The 24797-nt window shown below is 42.4% G+C and overlaps 1 protein-coding gene across 4 annotated transcripts in view; it reads left to right on the forward strand.

Annotated features, from left to right (window-relative positions):
* Nucleotides 1-19146: 19146 nt before the first annotated feature.
* Nucleotides 19147-24797, forward strand: part of KIF16B (kinesin family member 16B) — a 135660-nt gene continuing 130009 nt past the window's right edge. For all 4 annotated transcript variants that reach the window (XR_013921984.1, XR_013921985.1, XM_080341996.1 and 1 more), the window contains exon 1: nucleotides 19147-20016. Coding sequence is in view for 2 of the 4 variants with exons in the window: in XM_080341997.1 (XP_080198123.1) it covers nucleotides 19963-20016 (54 nt within the window). In the remaining 2 variants the exon portion in view is untranslated. The remainder of the gene's footprint in view (nucleotides 20017-24797) is intronic.

The following is a 24797-nucleotide window of genomic DNA, read 5'->3' on the forward strand; positions in this document are numbered from 1 at the left end:
GGGTTGCTCAGGATAAATAAACAAAGTAGAGATTGAGGCTGCAGCCTTTGAATTTTTGAAATAATTTTGCAGGCTGCATACCTTCATTTCTATGAATAATTATGCAGGCCTTTACAGAAACAATTTTAAGTTGCAAAGGTTTGACCTGGTTACATATTAAAAAGAAGTTCTTGGGGCAGGGGGGAATATAATCAATAAGATAGCTCTCAGTTAAACTATAAATTATGTTTGGACAGGCCATCCCTTTGTGAGGAGGCAGGAATGTTAGGTAGAGAGTTCTTGGTTCAGTTACATTTCAGACAAAAAACCCATTACTTCCAGATTCTAAAGTTCACTTGAGTAAAATGAGACATGGTATTTAGGAAGCCTGTAAAGAACAACATGGATCACATTGAGTTGGATATAAAAGCAAATTAAAAAAAAAGCACCGTTGATTGAGATGTTACCTAGTGGTTGAAGAGAATAGTGTGTGCTTCAGTTGTTTATAGCATTGCATTGTATGGGAAACAGTGTGCTGGTACAGTGCCATATGCAATGCATACATGCTACCAATTCAATATGTGATATGTACAGCTTGGTTAAGTTTTCATATCCTATTTATTTTTCTCGTTTCTTTTGTTTATTGTCTTAGAAGTAGTTGTTAAGCCAAAGCATAACTTTGAAATCCAAGTATACACTAAACCATGATATTTCAAAAAAGGCTGACTGCTATTTTATGCGTTCATCACCAGTATAGTCCACGTAACTTTATAATACAGTAACAATGTTCAAAACTACTTCTTATTTAGTCAACATAGCTAAGGGAATTTGTCTTGTGGAATCAAAGATACTGACATATTATAAATGATTTTTGAAATAAAATCCTTAAACGGTTCATAGAGAAGACGCTCTAAAGAAAACAAACACATGAAAAAAACTCAATCTGACACAAAGTAAGGATGAATTCATGGCTTCTATAATTCTTCCAGCGCATCGTGCCACACTAGTGCTTGCTCAAAGTCATTTTAAGCGCAGCTGATTTATTCTTGCAGAATTTGAATGCAATAAACCAGAAAAGCTGTGTCTTTCTTGCTCCTCAGGTGGGATTTCACAGTCTGCCTGCCGGTTCGATAGAAGTGACATTCATTCCTCAGGCTGGCTTCCCCTCCTTCTCCCCAAGGTTTATTTGGATTACTTTTGTTTTCTTAATCCCCAAACAGAGAGCTACAGTGCTCTCATACTCAATACAACAGTCATTTGTTTAAAAGTCCTTGAAAGCTTGAAGTATTGTAAAAAATATTTCAAGTTTCTCAGCAAAAATGCCTGTAGCAACTTAGTAAGCCGTTATAATTCATCACCAACAGGGTTCCAGTTCCAACAGGTAGCTGCTTCCTCAGAGACTGTCGAACAGTGTTGGAGAAGCAAAGCAGAGGGTTCTTGAAAATATCTTTGTAGCTACTGCTCTTCCCCCTTCCTGCCCTTTGCTCAAGGTCAAGGTCACCTAGCATTTCATTATTATTGCTGTTGTTTGTTACAAAACCTGTAATAAAAATATTTTTGTTTATTTTTATTTTTATTTTTATTTATTTTCCTTTTCTAAATTCAGTGCAATTCTCTGAACTAAAGCAGAACAAGAGCCAAGAGCTGCACATAGTGGAAGCTGCACATCATCATCCAATCCTCACAGCTTTGATTTGGTCCAGAATCACATAACGATGCTTCACACTTTTCACAGTTGTTACCTTCCTATATGAAGACTGTGGAATAAGTCACTCTAATTTGTCAGTATGGAAATACTTTCATCTCACCTATGTGTGTGTTATCATGCTAGAAAGACACATGTGTGAATGCTTTGTGATACGGCTGGATTTGTCTGTGCTACTTGGTTTGTAGCCTTTGACCGATGTGTTCTGCTGCATCAAGTAGTGTGATAACACAACACACCACTAACCATCGGAACATGGACAGGGGCAGTGGACAGAATTATGGGAAATCAGGAAATTCCCTCGCAAGTGCTAACAGTGGTGCTGTGGGCACTTGCAAAGTCGATATACATGACACCTCACATTTAAGACAGAAAAGGTTCTTTGAAGGGTGAACAGCTTAGGGATCTATATTCAATTGGAAGGTGTAGAATAGAAGGAACTGGGTCCTATAAATCAGTGGTTGCTGGGCAGCTTTCCTGACTGACATCCCCCAGTGTGAACTGCCAGGAGCTGAGGGGGCCACAATGATTTACAGATTATTGTTCGCAGGCTAAGGATACCTGATCTCTGCAAACTAACAAAGTGGATGGACAACGTGATGGCAGGAGAAAGTCAGTATTGGCAAATGTTTGGCAAAGCACTTGGAAAAGCATCATTTGAAGTGCCCGAATTAACTGTAGCCATTTGGGAAGAGGAGCTGGCTGGCCCCCTTTGGGGGACAATAAAACACCCATTGGTAGGGAGTGAGGCAAACAAAAAAACCACGTGGAAGATGAAAAGTGTACTGCAGTTCCTTTAATAAGACTGTTTCATAATCTCTTAAAAAGATGCTTGAGTGTATTACTACTTGATCTAGAAGAAAAGAACAACCACACATTTGTCTAACATTTATTTTTGGCAGTTTATACTTTCAGTTATTAAATACACTGCTTGGCAGACCTTTCAGGTAGATGATGTAATTTAGTCAAGAGAGCCTCACCAACTAGGGGAAGTGTGAACCACCGCAACCATGTCACCCAGAGAGGTGGTGGATGCCCCATCCCCGGAGACACCCCAGGCCAGGCTGGACGAGGCTCTGAGCAACCTGATCTGGTGAAGATGTCCCTGCTCATGGCAGGGGGGTTGGACTAGATGACCTTTGGAAGTCCCTTCTAACCCAAACTATTTTGTGATTCTACGAGGAGGGAGGTCTCCTCAGCTGAGGGTTCCCACAGCGCTGGCAGCTTGCCGTCAGCATGAAGTGTGAGGCTCCATGAACGATAAGGTCCTCTAAAAAACCTCTTAGATTTCTAAATGCTTCCTTCTCAAGCCAGCTCAATCTTCAAATTGCCAAGACCCATGCTAGCATCAAGCTATGAAGCCATAAATAACCTTGTTTATTACTAGTCTTATGGTTAATAACTACTGCAGTTTGAGCAAACAGCAGTAGGAAGCCCCTCTAGCGAGTTCTGCCTGGGCTTGTGCTGTATGGATACTAATATAGCTCGTGAGTTATTTTGATTGTCTCATTCCTTCAAACATTTATTGTTTTAAATCGTTTAGTTCTCAGTCACAGCAGACACTGGGGAGCTGATGGTAAATCATGCCATCTCTGGTGCTTGAGTTCACTGTAAATTTGCCATATCTGGTAGACTCGAGCTGACCATAAATTCTTTTAGCACTCCTAAAGCTTGGCTGGCTGTGGAAAGGACCGTCTCTGTTGTGCTACCTTATGTTTGCAGCCGTGCTGGGAGCCGGAGAGCCTTTCAGTGCTTATTTCTCATTTAGCCACAGTGTAACAGAGCCCCTTCCAAGTGTTTGGTTTCTCCTATGCCATCCCCTTAAGAAAAAACACCTTACATCAACAAATAGTGTAGGTCAAAAGCAACATCCAATGTGGCTTCAATCTCCTTGCCATCAGAATTCCACCACGGATCAGCTCTGTGCGTGTTGGCTTTTTGAAAGACTCAGTTCAGAGAATGATTTACACCACCTTGCCTTTAGTAACATAAAAATAAATCTTGGCTCTGTGAGATGAGATCTTACCTCCGCATGAATAAATTTCCCACCTCCAGAGAGTGAAATGAGAACAGGTGCTTGGATATATGAATGTATGAATCTTTTGGCTTAAAATTAAGTGCACAGGTGGATTAAGACAATCCTTTCCACCACACTTCTAGTTACAAAGTAAGTCTATACAATATTAAGCAGTCAGCATCCTAAATCAAATAGAAATTTCCTGTTTTCAGCCTGAAAGGTAATTATTTCACATACAACTGGTTGTAATTTTTCAAGAGAAAAGTAGTGGTGACAAAAAAAACTTCAGTTTAAGAGTATTTTTATAAATTACAGTAATTTTTTTATAAAAGGTTTTGTTATTTATAAAATGGATAAAACACTTGGACATTTTCAAGCACTGAAAAATTTTATTAAAAAAAGGAATTTTGTTCTTTTCTTGCAAGACAGAGAAACTATGAAGTCTGCCCATACTCCTCTTTCTGCCTCCTTAAATCTGTGTGATAGTTTATCCGGGAGAATCCCATTCAACTGATACAACTTCATTATCTTGAGGTTAGTAATTTCCAGATAAATATGCAGATATGATCTTGCGGTTGCTATCCGAAGGTAAGTCTACGTCGCTGCCAAAGGTGTGATTTCCAGCACAGCGAGACATTTCTGCTCAGACAGTAGCTTAGCAAGCTCATGAAGCAATAAGATCAGGGTGACAAAAGCACAGAAGGATGACTTCTGCAAAACCACTGGTGATCTCAGGTACTTGGATGGCAGCGTTTCATCGCTCTTCGCTCTTCCACTTGATTCAGGTAGGTATGGAAACCATCTAAGAAGGCGTGAAAAAGTCATAAGACAGATGAGAAAAGTGATCTTCCCAGATCTCCTCCATCCACAGGACAGGACCAGGAGGGCAGAGCAAGCTTGTATGAGTTTATCAGTGAAGATGCACCTATTGGGTAGCATTGCCTCAAAATACAGCGCTGCCTTCTAGACTCCACTCTCCTAAACCTGCACTGAAGTGTTAGAAATCCAATACTACCTTTTCCAAATTATACGGCATCTCAGCTAAACAATAAAAAAGAATGTGTAGTCTCTTTCTGTTTGCTGAATGTAAAATATTTTTAGAGTTTGAGGCTTTTTGGTCTATGTTTTAACTAGTTTATCAGTCGCTGTGAATATTTAGCCCTTCCTAACACTGCATTAAGAATAAAGCGGTGTTAACCATTCACAAGTAACAACAAATCGAAATTTGAATGCATTTTCTGTGCCAGAGATGAAATCTCAGTAGCCTGTTCCATGCAATATTATTAATATTAAATAAAGGTACAAACCTGTTTCTGATCCTGTTATCTTATACTGGATTTGGGTCTGTGTCCAAGCACAAGCTGCTGATCTGCAGACAGCCCTGTGAGGTACAGCCTGAAGCTTTGCAGCGCTGGTAAATCAGCTTCTAATCTCCTGAAAACAGGAACTGTGAGGGGGAACTGACATCTAAAACCGTGTCTGAAGGAGAGTCAGCTAATCGGTTGTATTTGGACTTTATCATGCTGCATCCATGCCTGCTTGTTATAGCTGAGCAATGAACAAGGCTTGGGACTGACATTGCCCCTTTGGAGCTCAGTAAACTTTGAACTCTCAATTTCGGGTGACAGTTGAAGGAAGAAATGCATACCCTGAGGAGGGAGTAGCCTGTCCTTTAGCTTAAGTGGGCCTATCAATGAGGAGAGGATCAATATTGTTTATTGTGCTTGGTGCTCACATCTCTGCACCCTATGTGAGTTTCCCTGGTCCATTTTGGCCATAACGGTGTCTTGCTCCTGTGTACTGAGACCACATGTGTGTATGAATGTCCACAGCGGTGGCTTGTGTCAAGGCTCATCCGTCAGGGGTTGAATTTCCCTTCTCCAGTGAGTCCTTCAGAAATGTTATTTGTTTTTGTGGGACATCTGCTTATACACAGGGAACATCCCCATGCTGATTTTGTTCGACAATTAAAGCCTTTGAGTGAGTCGGCTGGGTATGCTGTCACCCTAAGAAATACTGCTCAGCAGCCAGATGATATGCCATGAACCATTTCTGCAGGGAATCCATCTTAAACTCATTTTAGGCTAACACAGCCACAGCTGTATATTACAAAAAGGGGCAGCTAACCCTTTAGGTCTGCTAAGTGTGATTGAAACACATTACTCACTTTCTCACTACTTAGTTTTCTCCAAGAAAACAATCACTGAGGGGGGAAAACTCACTATGCAGACAATCACAGAGCTATGTTAATGACAAGGTTTCTTTGCTCTGACTTCAAACCGGAGCCAGCTGCCAGAGGGAAAAGCACAGAAAATTTACTGTTCCAGGGTATGCTCAGACCTTTTACAAGTCAAATAAACTTCGCCTTAAGACACTGCAGTATTAAGAATATAGACAACACCGGTACAAGCACATGTATTAATTATTTGTAAATAAAGTGTTTTTTCTTGATGATGAGACCAGGCAATGTATCTTCTCTGTATGCTGTGGAGCTGACAGCATTTCGGCATGAGCAAGCCCTTGGGCAAGGCAGGCACAGTGTGTAAGGGTCTGTTCATTTGTTAGAACACCACAACATTAACCAAAGCCTTACCAGGGCTGAGGAGGGAAGTTGTGAGGAGTGAGAGTGAAATGAGATGTTCATCAGAGGACTGCAGGTACCCTGCATAATCTAATATAACCAGCATAATGGAAATGAAAGAGAGAAGCTTCCTGGTATCAGAATCCTGGTAGAAGTTCTCCGTAACCAAGAACAGGGAATAATTATCTTTTCATTTCTCTTCCCATATATTTCAAAACTTCCCTTCCCTTCCCTTCCCTTCCCTTCCCTTCCCTTCCCTTCCCTTCCCTTCCCTTCCCTTCCCTTCCCTTCCCTTCCCTTCCCTTCCCTTCCCTTCCCTTCCCTTCCCTTCCCTTCCCTTCCCTTCCTTTTCCCTGCATCTCCGTTGAAAAATGGAAATGCTAATTATTTTCCTTTTTAAAATAAAGACCTGTTACATGCCCAGCAGTAGATTTGTCACATTGCCACACATTGATCCTGCAAACTGTAAAAAAATTACCCCAACCATCAAACCACCCAGCTGATAAAGCCAAACTTCCTGATAAAAACAGGCTTGTTCTATGCAATATGAACAGAACTGGGATTGTTATGTGTTTGGGGTGAAATAATATGGGATGACTCAAAAAAGAAATCCCTAGAAAGAAAAATAGAAGTGATTTTTAGATAAAAAAGTCACATTAATAGTGCTTTCTCTGTGCAGAGAGAAAAAAAGAGAAGATTTTGTGTTTGAGTCTGGTATTGCAGGAGCTGATACCGCTGATCCGCTCATTCATTTCAGCAGGGCTCTCTGGAAAGGTCTGCCGGTGGGATGAATACGGATTGTTAGCATTCATAAAAGTGCCTCGGTGCTTTGTTGCCAGGAAACGGTAATGAAAGTATAGGGATGCCAGCTTGATGATAGGGCTACGGGGCGGCGGCATTAATCCCGTGCTTTGCAGACATGAGATCTCTATCATTTGCAAACATGAATGCCTGCACAGGCTGACGGAAATTTCGGAAGGTCATTTTGCTAATGGTTTTCTAGAAATGTGGAACATTAGAAAAGCTTAAGCCAACAACAGCATCATGCAAGGGCTCTGAAAAAAATCTCCTCTACCCTGTAGAATACAGTTTTGTGGGATATACTAGTGAATAAAGTGTTTGTGCTGTTTGCTTTTGACATAAGGAGAGTGTAACTAAGGTGACTTGCCTCTGCAAGGATCAGGGACCATCAGGTGTTATTGTTAGTTAAAAAGCAGAGGGATGCTCATGTTTTACTGCAAAAGGCAAAGAAAAAACCTGGTAAATTGTGACTGGGCTTTTCTAGATAGGCTTGCCTGTGAGCAGAATTAAGACAAGACTGTGGTAAGTTCCAGTGATGCAGATGGAGTGGTCAGGATTTCACCTAAATTTGAGGGCTTTTATTTTTGTTTATCATGTGTAATATTTTCTAGTGGGAAAGACATAAGGTTCATATTTGTGCATTCATAATACGGTAGAGTTTCTTAAAGGTTTGTTCTGTATAGGGCACTTTATGTTGTCCTGCTGCCTCTCAAGGGATTAGCGTCAGTTCTTAGCTAGGGCAATGAAATCTTGTAAAGTTTTATGAATCTGCTTCTTTGGTTTTTACCACTCCTTCAGAATAATTTGTTTATATGTGTCTAAAAGGAATACATTGAACAATCTCAGTGTCCTTGAGCTCTGCTGGACTCTCATACAGGAGACTCCTTGCAAGGCAGAGGGCTGATTATAATGAAAGTCCTAGCCTGCTTTTAGTTCTTCTGTTCTTTAATCTTCAAGAAAAGCAATCTTCGTGTGCATGGCTCTTGTAAAATGACTCCATACATCTTTTATAAATGCTCAGTGGAAAGTATAGCTCAGCTGAAACAACCCTGGGGATAAGGACGTAGGGGTGAGCAGCAGCAGCGCTTGCCATTATCTGTGCCCGTCACCCTGGAAAGCTCGCTCGTCTTCTGACAGCTGGCCTGCCATTTATGTGTCTTCAATTGCAATCATCCTGAAAGCAGCAAACCTACATCTGGTTCTTAATTATTCAAATAGCGCTCCTTGAGAAGTGTTTAAATTTGGAATAATACTCAAAAGTTCCCATGATGGAAAGTGATACAGAGCTCCTGAGCACTGCTCTGGGGTCGCATGCAGAGAGGCTGTTTTGTACCATCACTTTGGAAATTAGATACCGTGATATGACATTTCCTTTTAGCAATCTTAGGAAGCTCTTCCAGTGCTGATAGCAATCATCTCCAAAGAAAAAAAAAGTGCACTAACCTCTGGTAAATATCTCTTGAGAGAAGCAAAAACAATCTTGTGAAAGGTATTATCCGGCTTCTGAAGGAAGGAGCCTCGGTAAATGTGCCTGTGGTTTTGACCTTTCCAGCCAATGGGATGTGGAAATGGGGAGATTAAAGAGGCAGAACTCATTCCTTGGAGGGGAGCTTCTGAGAAAAGACAAAGCAGACCAAAAGAGAGGCCCAAAGTGTTGAGTTTGCTTTTGTGTTAGACGCCTCATCTGAACAGCTTCAGAGAGAAAGTGGGAAGTAAGATGGTTCCCTAAGGATGGTTCCCTAAGGCTGTGTGAAACCACTGCAATGGGTACAGCCTCTCTAATGGCAAAGTGCCTACTGCCCTGCCTTTAGGAGGATGCCTTTGCTCAGCGACATGAACGCCAGCTTTGGCCTGCTTGGTGGTGGGTGGACAGCTGGAAGATGTCCATGGTGATGTGACCAAGCAAGATGCTCTTAGTCAAAGGGACGTCTTTTGGGACTCGTATTAGCTGACAGCTGATTTAGGGCTACGTTACAAACATAATGGCTGAAAACTGTGATCTGGATTTAGCCTTTACTGTCCAGGGCTTCTCCTTCGCTGGAAAGTGTGCAGGAACAGGCTGATTACCGCTGCTTTTCCACATGGGATTAGCAATGTGCCTTCTGACTAAACACTGTTATGAGGTGTTTTATTTCAGCCTTTGAATGGTAAATACACCTTAAAATTGCACCGACTTAAATTTCAGGACTTTATTGATTTACTAGACTCAATTTCATACATGAGCAAGTTGGCTTTTGTTTAGAGGCAGGGCCTATTTCTCCGTGGCATGCCAGATTGGGCAGGTACACGAGATAAAACATATGCATAACATTATATCCTTAGTGTTTTGCTTCTTTTTAAGCAGTGGAAGGATTAGATAGGGGGACACAGGGGACTGTTCCTTGGTTTTCTAACACGACATACACTGAGCTCTGGCTCTGCCCTTTCCGTCAGGTCTGTGTGACCCTGATGTTGGGCTGTGAGCACATGGTGCCTAAAACCTCTGTTCATAAAACCTGTGTTCTTAGGTGCTCATTGACTGCTTGTGTGACTCTGTGTGTCTCCTTTCCCTTCTTTCTTCCCATGCTCTTTTACCTGTCTTCCCTGTTCGGGTTGTGCATTCCTGGCATGGAAGGAACTCTGCTGCAACGTATCTGCTGCCATGGGCTTTCTGGCTTGACTGAGTGGGTACTCCAGACATTTTATATAGCAATATAAATTGTTATTGCCGATAATAATGTTACCATGTTTATCCCAAGGCAAGGAGGGGAAACATAAATTCTCTCTGGCAACGCTTATCATCTGAAAGTATGTGTGCAACAATATCCCATGTAAATTTTCTAAATATGCCATCATCATTATAGCAGCGATGATGCTTCTCACAGCCAACAAATGCTATCAGGTTTTTTTATGCAGTCAAGTATCAGTAAAATACCGTATTAGTGTTTTATGTGTTTATACGCACAACTTTTTGCCAATAAGAAAGTCATATTACTTTGAATAATTGTAATACTGGTTATACCTCATGTCAAATATAGGAAGCTGTATCAATTGAAGTACTTAGCAAAAACACGTTCGTAACTTAGTGTTTCTTCTATTTTGAACTGTAGCGAAGAGGGGCAACTTTTTAATGTAATCATTATATGGCAGATTAGAAATGGGGTTTGTGCTTTTTTTCAGCAACTGAAAGGCAGCTGGCCCCTCGCCAACTAAATAATTTTGGATGTGGTTTTAAACCAGATGATTCTTGCTGTAGCTGATGCAGGAGGATGTGCAAGATCTTGGTGTCCTGCCCTTGACCAGCAGCATTAGATCTGTTAGTGAGACATTGCTGACCAAAATAGTAGACACTTGAAATGTGAAAAGCAGTTTCGGGTGTTTTTCACTCGTTCTTTCTTTTCCAGCGTGGTGTGATTTATCTCCATGCCTTTTCTTTTATATTTTTTAAGGAGCAACATCTACCACTAGAGGGAGAATAGGTTCTGCATTTGTTTTGAACGTGCATACTTTTTATTCATGTTAAATACATCTTCTATATGCAGTTACTGACACATAAAACCTGTTTTTCTTGTTCTGGTTTGTGTGATCCTAATCTAATTCTATCTTGTTGAAGAAGCACAATGAAGTAAGAATGACAAGCTGTAGTTTTATTAAAATACTTTGCTTGGCTTGATTTGTGCGTAAATTGCAGCGAGCATTGCCTAAGCCCTTTGCGGATGTTATTAAAAAGGACATAATTTTTGCAAGTTGAAAGACTACTTAATAATAAATGAGTAGTTTCTTATTATTGAGGGTTGTTTCTGAAAGGAACTGGGAGCGGGTAACACTGGCAACTTGGAAGGAAGAAGTGTTTCTGGTGATGTTAGTTTCTTGCTAAATTCTCCCCTAAACACTTTTAAAAATATATACCACTCCCCAAATCTGGTTTTTTTTTGGTTGGTTGGGTTTTGTTTTGTTTGAGTGGGCTGTTTAATGACTATCTGAACAACTCTTCTGCTCATGAACAGTATACGAAATCCTTTTTGCGTCACTGAATGAAGTCATCTAAAGCTGTCTGCTGAGGGCTGTGTTTGGGAGTGTGTTTCATGGGCTTGGTACCCTGGCAGGCCCTAAAGGGATGCCCTCATCGTGGAGGCTGCTCTGCAGCTGGAGCAACACAGACAGCGATTTTGGAGAGCACACCAACTCTACCCATCCATCTGCCTTTCAAAAGAGGCCAAGTCCTGCAGTTATTACTCCTTATTCAGGGAAAACTGGCCTTTGAAGCTAATTTATCTTTTGGACAACAAAAGTGGAGTCAGTTCAGTGGATCTCCAGGGGATGTGCGGGAAGTGCAGGGATGGACGTGAGCAGTGGGCTTCTCGGGATGTTCCCCCAAAAGGCTGAATCCTCCCTTGCCCACCCCGTGCAAAAACACAGCTTGTATTCATCAGTCAGTCATTCTCTTTCTCCTGGTGCTTCCCATGGGCTCTTTTCTTCAGCAGGAGCCCCCCTGCCCTCCCCAGCCCCATCTCTCATCGCACCTTCACTTCTGTTTGCTGTTTCTTCTCTTGCCATTTCTTTTACCCCTTGAAATTCTCAGCAGGACTTGCACGCTGCCAGGCTGTGTGGTAGACTTGGCTTACTAGCCTGATTAGAATGAAGGTTATGTTTATTTTCATGAGCGAGTAACAGGAAAACTGCTTTCCAGACTGCCTAAATATTTCATTCCAGTCAAGAGGAACCTGTAGATCCTTTGAAGATGTGTGTACTGCCTTTCAAGTACCTCCTCAAATAGTTTTCTTATGGATATTACCATATTCAGCAGCTCAGTCCTATACTGTCTCTTTCCCTGGGGATTACAGATAAAGACTTATCTTATTAAGAAGGCTGACCCGTACTCCAGTCTATTTTTCCACTGATCCTAATCTTAATGTTAAATACAACAAGATTTCATGTAGAAGCAGTGTATTAGGACATAAATGTGCTCTGTACTAACTCAGAATAATCTCTTTATTTCTCTCCAAATTTGGCTTATCCAAATCCTCTAACTGTTTTCTCAGGGAACATTATTCCAAGAATGTATTTGTCTGCTTTTCCCTGTAGATATTGATCAAATTGCACTGAAGTCAGTACAAGACTTCTCAATGATTTTCAGTGTTTTACTTTCAGCTTTGCATCAATTTATATTTTCCCAGGTTGTTCTTATTTTATTCTGAGCTTGGCTATAATGCTAACCTTCATTTCCATTGGAAATCCAGTAACTGCTGAAGATCAAGGAACAAACTTAGTGTGAAACACACACAGAGATACTTTTTGTGCCTGTGACCTTCCAGTGTCCAGCCTCAAGCAGTCACTCATTATCAGTTGCCCTAAACCCACAGTATAAATCACTCACTAATTTCCTCCCTGAACCAATCTAGGTAAAAGAAAATGGACTTTGCCATGAGAAGGAATAGAAATAACATTGGAAATACAGAAAGCAAGCTTAATTATTATTCCTTTCCCGTATGCTATCAACCAAACCTTTTTGGCCTCTAGGAAAGCTGCTCTTGCTTTTTAATTTCTTCCATGCAACTCATGGTTTCTGTCTGCAGCCTGATGTCCTCCAAGGTGGATACCTGAAGGACCCTTTCCTGCCTTAAACCTCCATACCCTGACAGCAACCATAGCTGAGATCTTGGGTTTAAGATGCTAGACAGATGCTTTTCACAACCTTTATGTCTTGCTTGGTGAGGATGTTGGCATCAGCATCATCTGCTTCGCTTCTCAGGATGCAGAGTGAAGAAACAGTTCTTGTTCCTAAACTCTTTGGTCCCTTCAGCTCTGTGTCTCGTTGAGGTGCAGCATGGCTGGGGATGCGAGATGGCAACAGGTCCTCAGTCTTGTGTCTCACTGGAAAGTCTGGAAGAGACTTTGCAGCCCCAAACCTCCTCCATCTTTAATACAAATAAAGGCGATAAAAGGGGTCTCAGAGGGAAGAGCAAGGGGGAATGCAGTGCTTGAGTTTTAAAAAGCCAGGAATAAATGGCAGTGCTGTGTGCAAGGAATTCCCTTAGCCTCGTGGATAAAACTGCACTGGCGTACGCAAGAACTTGGCCCTGACATAGCCTTGATGTATACAGCTGTTCTTGATCCCAAGTAGTGACATGTTGATGTGTTGTGTAAATCCCAGGGTGCTGCTGAGAGAACGTCTCAAACACGGCACTGCAATAATTCATTAAACGTTATTAAATCTTTCTGTGGCTTGCTTGCTTATCAAGCCCCGTCATATTACCTTTTGGACATAACATATTGCCTCTATGTTAATTGAAAGATACACCAGAAAACAGAGCAAATGAGAGAGCTCAGAGGCTGGCACCATCCATGAATTGTAAATAACAAGAACTTGATATGGAGAAATTATCAGAACATCTCCTTATTATATTTAATAAAGAAACAACAAATTGCTCCATTCTTGGGTGGCTGGGAAAAATAATGAGTTGAACAATAGACAATCTCACTTCTGTTTCCGACTGTGCAGAAATTAAATGTCAACTACAACCACTTATTCTTCATTTCCACTTCTCTGTACCATACTTTTCCTTGTCAGGCTCCTTAACTGCAAGTTAAGCAGGAGAGGGGACGAAAACAACCTCATTTTTAAGAAGCCAACAGCACATTTAAAATGCTAGAGCATAGTCTGTGAAACTCATGAGTGCTCTTTGTAATGAGAAAAGTTTCTGTGTAGGGCAAACTTCTATTGTGCAAAGCCATCTCTCATTAATATTTTAAAATAGAATTTAAGTGTCTGCATTTTCCCTGTTAGAGATCAAAGTGACAATTATGTGTCAAAGAAGAAAGTTGTCTTCTATAGAATATATATAAGGATATAAGCAGTAAACTTGTTTCTCCATTGTTATGTACCTTATTTGCTTATTCCCACATGAAGTATGTTTAAAACACTTTGAAACTAAATGGAGGTGGAAAGCAAAGCAAAAGGAAACTCAACTCATGGAAGAATTAATTAACCCATTAGCAGTGGATCAAAGAAGCACAGAGTCAGGCTGGTGACTTTGTGTTTCAGTTCTAACTACGCTTTGGCTGAAGCTGTTCTGGTTCAGTTCGGGATCAAGTTTAACACAACAACTTGAAAATGATGATGTATACCCAGCAGTTTGAATCTTTGATTAATTCCCCAAGATGATCCAACTCAAGGGGTATTTACAAACTTCATTCTTTTGTGTGGTCCGGCAGACCACAGGAAACTTTTTGTGCAAATTTGGTGTTTCCTCATCCTGCCACAGCGACGCCACTGTGGCTTCTTGGGTCCCTCTGTGGCGGGACCAGGGGCTGTGTCTGCTTCCCCAAACCAACAAGAGAGCCAGGGTGGCCTTAACCCCTTTGCACCTGCCCTGTGGCTAAAACAAAGGTCTGGGTGATGAGGTGCCAGCAAAGACACCCTTCAACCCAGCTAGACATCTCCTTATTGCACTGTTTTAACCGAAAATGAGTCAATTTTCCCTCGTGCAGCTAGAAACCTTTCTTTTTCATAGCTAGTACAGCCATCATTTGGATTTAGTTTAAGAACAAGAAGATAACACTTCGGACAGAGTGAATGTTTTTAATTGTTGTTGTCCAGGAGCCAAGGACGGTCCTGAGCTCTCTGCCCAGAGGTGTGAGGCATCCAGACCGATCAGAAAGAATATTCTGTGCCGTTAGCATTATGCTTCATATTTAAGGAGAGTCGGGACCTTCTGGCTAGGGACGGAGTCAGATTGAATTCAGGATGGAGACCTGTTCTAGTTTGGCCTTTTGCCATTCTGCTGTTTTGCAGATGCCTCTGGGCCTTTTTGCCTTTTTTTTTTTCCTTTATTCTCTCTTTGTGATCAGCTGTTTGGGACCAGGTTCTGCTTCCTGGGACTGGCTGCTCGGTGTGGATGGACTTTGTGAGGAATTGCATTATCTTATATATTTGCATTATCTTGTATATTCTATTTCCATTATATGTATATATAAAATTATTATTAGTAGTATATTGGTGTAATTTCATTATTTTATTAAACTGTTTATCTCAATCCATGAGCTTCTCCCTTCCTTTCAATTCTCTCCCCTGTTTAGGGGTGGGGTCTGGGGGGAGTGAGCGAGCAGCTATCATGGTTATATTGCTAGCTCGGGTTAAACCATGACACCTATATACTTCAGCCAGGAGTTTGGAGGATCCCTGCACATGTGCTGTCTGCACAGGAAACAGGACACTGTCTCAGGTACCAGCCTCTCATGATGCAGCCTCCAAACATTTGTGATGGACACAGGGCTCTCCAGGAAGGGATGCACCTGGAAAGATGGGCAGTGTTCACCAGCCATGACATCCAGCTGCCAGATGAGCTGCTGGTAGTCCCTCCTCCAAGTGTGAAAGGAATGGTCACCTTCTGGTTTATATTATCACCATTATGACCACAGAATCATAGAATAGTTTGAGTGGGAAGGGACCTTCAAAGCCCATCCAGTGCCAGCCCTGCCATGAGCAGGGACATCTTCACCAGATCAGGTTGCTCAGAGCCCCGTCCAGCCTGGCCTGGGATGTCTCCAGGGATGGGGCATCAACCACCTCTCTGGGCAACCTGGGCCAGGGTTTCGCCACCCTCAGTGTAAAACGTTTCTTCCTTATGTCTGTCCTGAATCTCCCCTCCTTTAGTTCAAAACCATCACCTCTTGTCCTGTTGTAACATGCTCTGCTAAAAAGTCTGTCCATGTCTTTCTTACAGGTCCCTTTAAGGCCACAATAAGGTCCCCATGGAGCCTTCTCTTCTCCAGGCTGAACAACCCCAACCATGAAGGTCAAAGAGAGGGATGGATGCAGATGACAAAGATGCGAGGGAAACGGACACTCGCTACTGTTCAGTTTAAGCCAGTTTCCCCAGTTGTGGCAAGCAGAGTGCTGGCACACAGCCTGGCACAGCAGCAGCCGCTGCCGATGCTGCCAAAGGCACCAGGTCCTGCTGTGTCTTCTGCAATGGCTGCTGCTGCTCTCCCTGAGCCACTGCTGAGGATGGTGCTGGCAGTGTCAGCTCTGGGGCTGCCCCAAATTCATTGCTCCCATCCTGAGCTGCTGGCAGCACCCTGGCCGATGGTCCGCCTCCATGTCCGTGGCATTTCATTAAAAAGAAAAAGGCAACTGTAGGAAGGAGCGAAGGGGGAAATACCAAAACCTGGCACCAGTAGTAGCTCATTAAAACTGCACAGCTCCCAAGGAGAATTTCAAGCTGACATCTTGATTGTTTTTTACTTGATACTGCATGCTGAGACCTGCTGGAAATTGGATAATTCTCCTTGTTTAGTGTGGATTCATGCAGCACTTGGTTTAATTCTTAATACAGTGACATCCTTTATTTTTCACCCATCAGGCGGCTCTGTTTGGAACTTCCATCAGGAAGCTGCAGTGAAGCCCTGGTACTCGCTGGGGCTCGCAGCAGGGCACTTGTCCCCTTGATAAGTTATCCATCTGAATACAAGTGTGAGTTCAAACTGGAGATGTACAAACGCATTCCATGCAAAGTGGGTATGAATATTGACACAAAGCTTGGCTTGGGCATGAACTCAGGAAAGGAAATTGTGTATATGAATCAAAAGGACAGTGCTTGTGTGCTGCTGGGAATGGGCAATGCTGTTTATTCCTTGTGATTTTGGCAGATTGGAAAATCAGAGCAGCCTGAGGAAGAGGACGATTCCCCTGGCTGAGATAAAGGAGTTCACAACGCGCAGCAGAATAACATCTGACTCTGCATGGCAAGTCAGGTGAGAAAAGCCCCACAGAAACAGGCTGGAGGATGATGCTGAGCAAGTGTTGTCCCCAAAGGATTCTGAGGAGTGGAGAGATGGATAACTTTCCTGGTGGATCCATCTGTGACAAGATAATACCTTCTCCCAAGTATTGGCCATGGAGGAACCTCTTAATCTCTTCAGCAGCAAGCGTTGAGCTTTCTGCATTGAATTAGCAAATACTGATTTGCTTATCAGCAAACTGAAGCAGGGCTGATGACGAGCTCCATCTCGATGGTGAGTCCTGCGGGATGGGGAGGTGCCTGTGTGTCTGTCCCATCCACCGTCTGTCCCCTCCACTGTCTGCCTGCCTGGAGGGTATCTCAGCACACTGAGGTAGAGGTCCTGGTCGATGTGTCCCCCATTTGGCACAATGGAAACATATTTCAAACTGTGATGGGAAGAAAGGATTATAGCAGATGAGATGTAACCATTGGCTGAGGCGTTAATTCTTGCCCTTTCAGGCTATTTGCATGTGACCATAAGGAAAGGGAACTGGTCATCATCGTGGGGAAGTGTGCATTAAAGGGCCTGAATGAAAGACTTTGTACCACTTGTTATTAGTAAGGTCCAGCCTGTCATCTCGTGGGTTTGGGACCTGTTTTGCAACCCCAGGAAGTGATGGTATGTGTCTGAAGGTGTTTCTGAATGAGTAGGTCCATTGCAAGAGGTCAATTAGGAGTAAGAAGGAAGTGCAGAAGGCCGGTGGTCAGGAGCTGGTCAGCTGCAGTGCTGCTCATCTTGCCACCAGGCTGGAGATTCACAGAAGCTTCAGAGATCACAGTATCACAGTATCACAGTATGTTTGGGATTGGAAGGGACCTCAAAAGATCATCTAGTCCAATGCCCCTGCTGGAGCAGGAACGCCTAGGTGAGGTGGCACAGGAACATGTCCAGGTGGGTCTTGAATGTCTCCAGAGAAGGAGACTCCACAACCTCCCTGGGCAGCCTGTTCCAGTGTCTGTCACCCTTACTGAGAAGAAGTTTTTTCTCAAATTTAAGTGGAACCTCTTGTGTTCCAGCTTGATCCCATTACCCCTTGTCCTATCATTGTTTGCCAACGAGAAGAGCCTGGCTCCATCCTCATGGCACTCACCCTTTATATATTTATAAACATTAATAAGGTCACCCCTCAGTCTCCTCTTCTCCAAAGTAAAGACACCCAGCTCCCTCAGCCTTTCCTCATAAGGGAGATGCTCCACTCCCTTAATCATCTTTGTTGCCCTACGCTGGACCCTCTCCAGCAGTTCCCTGTCCTTCTGGAACTGAGGGGCCCAGAACTGGACACAATATTCCAGATGCGGTCTCACCAGGGCAGAGTAGAGGGGAAGGAGGACCTCTCTTGATCTACTAACCACCCCTCTTCTAATACACCCCAGGATGCCATTGGCCTTCCTGGCCACAAGGGCACAGCGCTGGCTCATGGTCATCCTGTTGTCCACCAGGATCCCCAGGTCCCTTTCCCCTACACTGCTCTCTAATATGTAATTTCCCAACCTATACTGGAACCTGGGGTTGTTCCTGCCCAGATGCAGGACTCTACACTTTCCCTTGTTAAATGCCACCTTGTTAGATGCCACCTCTAAGACCCGCGGATAATTTCTGCTGCAGGTGGAACTGGCTTTCCCAGCTCCAAGTGAAGGGCAGCAGAGGGGCTCTTTGTGATAATGCAAGAAAAAACCTTGGAAATGCTTCATTAACTGTATCTGAACCGTGTGTTCATCAAAGACATTTCTATCACAGGAGTAGAGGAGTATTTAGGAATGTGTGTGCTTTGGGTCTGGTGTGGATTTGGGTTTACAAACTTTGCCAGGTGTTTCTGAGTGTAAAATATTTAGCATTTAGAAACCGACGCTATATTTTCTACCAGATTTTTAGAGAAAAGCAGTTGAGGTGGTTGGTGTGGATAAGCATATTCACATACCTTTAGATTTGCTTTTTTTTGGTTTGATGTCTACACACTATGATCTGTGTATGAAAGTCTCAAAAATATCCCTTTCTGGCAAGTTTTGCAGAAGTCAGGCTGAGAATAGAGCGGCTTTCCTAAAGCCTCAACCCTTCCAACATCCACTGAGCGGCTTAGCTACAGGACACAGCCCTAAGAAGGCAGGTTCCTCCCGGGTCCTCCTCTTGTAGAACTTACTTGTTCCTCACTGAAATTGCAGATGTTTCATGTAGAATGTAGTAATTTAATGGGGCCAACTGAACCAATGAGAGTTTCAAGCAAAGTATGATTTAACTCATTGCTGAATCAAATGGCAGACGAGAGAGGTGTGTATATGCACAGGGGTGTGTAGATATATAAGGAGAGATACATATGGGGTGTATATAGGGGTATATATATAGGTCTATATGTATATAGCCATCCCCACCTACAACTATGTATATATCCCTATAGATAATGGGGAGATACATATCGATAGGGGGTGTTTGTGTGTATATACATGTATATGTATGTATAGGCAGATACACACACCTCCAAATATATAAATATATACATGTATATTATAGATAATATATATAATATATAAACTATATACATAAACATTGGGGTATGGCCCTCGTACCCTTCCTCCCCAAGGCATCCACTCCCAGCCTTCTTTTTCTTTCTTTTTTCTTTTTCTTTCTTTTTTCTTTTCCTTTTTCTTTCTTTTTTTCTTTTTCTTTCTTTTTTCTTTTTCTTTCTTTTTTCTTTTTTCTTTTTCTTTCTTTTTCTTTTTCTTTTTCTTTCTTTTTCTTTCTTTTTTCTTTTTCTTTCTTTTTCTTTTTCTTTCTTTTTCTTTTTCTTTCTTTTTTCTTTTTCTTTCTTCTTTCTTTTGTTTCTTTTCCTTTTTCTTTTCCTTCTCCTTTTTCCTCCTCCTCCTCCTCCTCCTCCCCCGCCGCGGCCGAGGGCGGGGCCGGACGGAGCAGCGCTTTGTGACGTTGTTTGACCCCGCACAGCCCCCATAGCCGCTGGGGGGGCGGTTGCCATAGCGACATGGCCTAGGCCGGCAGCCGGCCTGGACTCGGCCCCGGCGGGCGGGACGGCGGCGGGGCCAGGCCAGGCCAGGCCGGGCGGGGCGAGGCTGGGCCGGGCCGGTGGCGACTGGAGCAGGTGCGGGTCTGAGCGGCCCGGCGGGGATGAGCCATGGCTTCGGTGAAGGTGGCCGTGCGAGTGCGGCCCATGAACCGCAGGTGAGTGCGGCCCGGTGGCGGGGCCGCCCCGGCCTTTCCTGCGCCTCGCTCCCCAGGGGCTGCGCGGTCCCAGGCGCTGGGCTGCAGCGCCAGAGCCGCCGGCGGTGGCGGAGCTCACGCAGGGGGTGCGGGACACTCCGTGTCGCACCTGTGCAGGCGGTGGCGGCTGAGGGGCAGCTCTGCCCGGGACCTGGGGGCTGAGCCGCTCGGGGTGCCGGGGCGGCTACCGGCAGCGCTGCTCCCCGGCGGGCCGGAAAGTGGCTCCCCCGTTATAAGAAGGTGCGGGGCCTTTCCTGGGAAGTTCACTGTGTCATGGTCTTGAGCATTGGTTCGCCTGTTTCTTTTGTAATGACAAGAAAGTTTACTTCGGTGAAGTTAGGAAACTGAGAGGCAGTGACCTGCCAAGCGTGTACAACCAGGCTTCTGAAATGTGAAAGGAAGCTACTTCATTTCATCTGGCAACTGCAACCCCTTCTACCGACTAGAAAAAGAAACATTGTCTAATTCATTTATAATGCCAGTTTTTGCGGAGGAGCCACTATGGTAAAGGTTACTAGTAGGCTGCTTAAGCTCACATTATAAAAGAGGCAGTCCGCCCCGCTTACTATATTGACAAGAGTTTATCACCTGCCTCCTGGGATGAGTCCAGGAGATAAACACTCTTTGGTGAAACAAGTGCATAATGTGCATGATAGAGTTATTTTTTAATTATATAATTTAAGAGAAATGTAGAAAATGTTCACATTCTACTGGTAGAGCTCTTACTTCTTCCCTTGTTCTGAATATAATTATAATTCTGAATATAAGTATAATTTGCCAAGTTCTGAAAGTCAGTCTGTATCTTGTCATTTTCAGTGGGGGAAAAAACCAAACAACAAACAAACATGAAAATAAAGTTGCTGAAGATTGTAAGGGGGAAAATATTGCAGTTTGGTTTCAAGTAGTTCAGGCAGTTTGATGGAGCCGAGTCAGTTTGATGAAGGGGTCAGGGTTGGTGAATAATTTTGTCACATCCTCTTGCTTTCCCCCTTGCATACTCCCCTGCTATTTAACCATATGGTTTCTATAAATTTTAAAAATGATTCTATATATATATACTTCACTCTTCCTTTCAGCATCTCTGATGACAGCGTAAGTCTTAAAGTGTTGATAAGGCTCTTTATTTGTAGTGTTTTGGTAGCAGGGAGAAGTTTTATTTGCAAACTAGAACCATGACTTGCCAAGAGACAGAAGAGAAGGAAATGGAAAGCATATGGCAGAAGGGAAAAGGGCTGGTAATTGTGATAGGCAGTGGAATCACCAACAGGTGAAGTGTGAGCAGAAGTTTGCAAATGTTGTGGCAAAAGAATATTACAGACATTGACTCCGGACCTGGCATCTAGAGTGCACATTGGAGAACAACTTGGATGGGGCTAGATCAGAATGCACCTAGAAAATGATGGAAAAGAAAGAACCTAAGAGCAGGGCAGGCAGAGGCCGGGTGTGATCAACATAGTCTTTGCCACCGTGTACTAAGTGGCAAAGGGTAAACTGTGAATAACCTTATTCTGAAAACTACTGTCTGACTGTGGAGCTAAGCAAACTGTGAAGAACCTTCCAGTTCAAGTTGTTAAAACCTTGTTATTGATGGGATGGTGCTTGATGCTTGTAAATAATTCTCAGGAAGCTGGATTCAATGTCATGGGATGTCGCATCTGAGTTTCTATTTTCAGGGGCACGGTTGCTGTTTGGTGTGGCACCCAGTACTGCAGCCCAGATGCGGTGCTGGGGTCGGTGGTGCTTCTCTCCTTCAGTCAGTGCTGGACTTGTGTGCTGTGTGTTGTAAAACAGATTCTAAGCCTTAGAGGATCTCACAGGTTTCATATTGTGATAGTGAAGGTATGGTGACCCCTAAGACAGGAGCAGGAATAATATTTAGCTTTTATTGGTTTCTCTTGTATGTGTTTTCTCTCAGCTTTTCCTTTCACTCTATGGGTCACTGCACTGATTTACAGAGGAAGGGCCTTTCTGCCTCTTCAAAAGAACTTTTCAATCCCGTGTTCAATCTGCAGCACTTATTTTCAAAATCTGTACCATGATACTGTATAGAGTTAAATTTAATTTTGTGTCTCTAAATTTGCTTTGTTTTTTTCAAAGCTTAATCATACAATGCAGCTTATTTTATGAGTCATTTTTAATTAGAGAAGACAGTAAATGAATGGTTATTGGTAAGACTCCTGCATTATGGAGCAGTTGCACTGTGTGGTGTCATAGTGCTGCTAATTGTGTAATAAGTCATGAACATGGATCTTGGAGTGAATCATGTGATGGGGCGGGTTGTTGTTTAAGGTTTACTTGCTATTGCATTGCTTAGGTGACAAATTTCAGGTTTGTTTTTTTTCTGTGATTTATTTTAAGTCTTCTCATTCTCTTGCTTGACCTAGAAGGAATTTCTTCATTTCAGTGCTATTGCAGAGCCCTTGACCATTCTTCTTAAAGTAGTTAACATCCCAAATAGTGTTACACAGAGGTCACACTAGAGGTTTTTGACTGTATCTCTGGATAATGCAATAAAAATGATGTCTAATAGCTTTACAGTTATTGCTCTGAAAGTAGTTGTGAGCATGAGCTTAGAAAGTCAAGTTACTTGGTGAGTCTTCATCTATCCTTCAGTTTCCCTAATTCAATACTGAATTGAATTTCAGCTTGTGCTTATATTTTAATGTACCTGTAAAGTGGCTACAAACCTGCCAGCTGGCAGAAGACTAGGTTTTCTTCGTCAAGTAGAAATCTGCAGGGAGGTGTAGTTGGCTGGGTGATGTATTTTGCTCTGGCAAGTTAATGATTTTGGTCACCATTATTTCTAAGGTTCATTTTCTGAAACAGTCACTAGAAGCATTCATTCATTGTCTTGTTATTTGAAGGACCAGACTGGAGAATCCCATATCTGCTCTCACAAAGTGCAGTTTCTCATCAAGATCCTGTCGTTCCTCAGAATGGCTGTTTCCTGGGTAAAATAATGGGATTATAGAGAAGTGTAATCAGCTTTGAGGCACTTTTCACTTACCGCACGGATGAGTTTGGGTTACTGGTTACTAGTCACTGTCTCCTGCATAGTGTGAGATATTTGGGATGCTGTTAAGCCTAACCTAATGCTGGCTCTCAATTTTGTATTATACACTGCGTCTGCACAGTTCAAGTGAATGCATTGCTTTATGTTCTTCTGCTCAGAGTCTTTGCAGAAGAATGAGGGGTGATCCTTTCTTATTTGCATTTTATGTCACATTTTGTCTGAATGAAAACTAGAGTTCAGTTAGTGTTTGGGAAAACCAAACTTTTAACTTTTTTTGTCAGGTAAATTAAACCATTCAAAGTATGCTAAATAAGAACAAATATTTTTATATTTAATAAAGGAAATATCAACTTGACTCTTTCAGATACTAGTTCTTGGGCCCCTCAATTTCTTACACCTGTTAGCTATGTTCTGTTTGGCTTTCAATTCATGAAGTAATAGAGAAAAACAAGCTTTGTCTGAGGTTTTTTTTTTTTTTAACCTTTTAAATCTGTTTCTTGCATTTGCATAAACTAATTAATGTATTTAACTGTCTGAACGAAGTAAACGAGGGTCATAAGTTGTCCTTAACTGCAGAAGTTGCAGCAAACATCAGCATGGGGTTTTGCACTGCACTAAGTTCTTCTTCCCTGTGCTTATCCTGTGCTCTTGGCATTTTTAAATGTTTATTTCAATGAGCTGCGTGGTCTTTCCCACAGCTCTGATATTTCCAGCATAGTGACATAGAAATTCCAATTTGATTTAATTTTTAAATGATCAATTTTTAACCCTGTATGCACACACTCCTTAGATCTGCTCTTCAAACAGAAGTGACTGATGGGGAGGACAGCAATGCATCCCAGTAGCTATAGTGCTTTACATGGTTATATGGTTATTACCACATGAAGACAAACAGCTTTTATGTTTGATAGTGGGGAGGTGAAAAATGTGTTTTATTGCTCAGGGAAGGCTTTTGTGTGACTCTGGGATTTGTTTGGATTAAAAGCCAGGCCAATGTCGATACTTAAATCCACAAGTACATTCCATGTAATTATTCATTAGATGTAAGACTGGCCCTCTTGGTTTTACATTATTACACCTCAGTTATGCTTGTAAGTCTAAGTGACTCATCTGTGTGCAGAGCTGGAGTCAGAGTAGCATGGGAAATTTAGGAGCAACTTTATATTATCTTTAAAAATAACCGCTTGCACAATCCAAGCCCTAGTGTCAACAGCAGAGTTTTCAACCGCTGAAATTAATACAGCAATGCAAAGGACAGAGATGTAAATGAAGCAGTTTCATTTTACAAGGAACTTGTGACTAGAGTGTTTTTCTAGCAGCTAAAAGAGATAAACAGGTAAACAGTGAAGAGCCAGCTGAAATTTTAATTTCCTTCTGGATGTTTACAAGTGATTTAGGTAGGAGCTTACTGGCAGTATGAAAGTTATAATTAACTATCCTTGCTTTTTAGAATTGAGAAGCAAAAGAAATCCACGGGCAATATATTATAGAATTTCCAGTGCAGGGAAGAAGGGAATGAGGTGCTGTTTCATGATGAATTACTATGTCTAAAATATGGTTACTGTGTATATTTTTCATTTTCATGAATTTATAAAGATAGAGTGTTTTGACAAAATGTGTATAACATAAATATAACACAGGTAGAGTGAGAAAAGATGGAGTGATTACAAGCAAGGACACCCATAGCTGAATATCATTTTTGTCTCTGAAGTGCACGGTGAAATTTTTG

Source organism: Nesoenas mayeri, assembly GCF_963082525.1.
Source record: "Nesoenas mayeri genome assembly, chromosome: 3".
NCBI lineage: Eukaryota > Metazoa > Chordata > Aves > Columbiformes > Columbidae > Nesoenas > Nesoenas mayeri.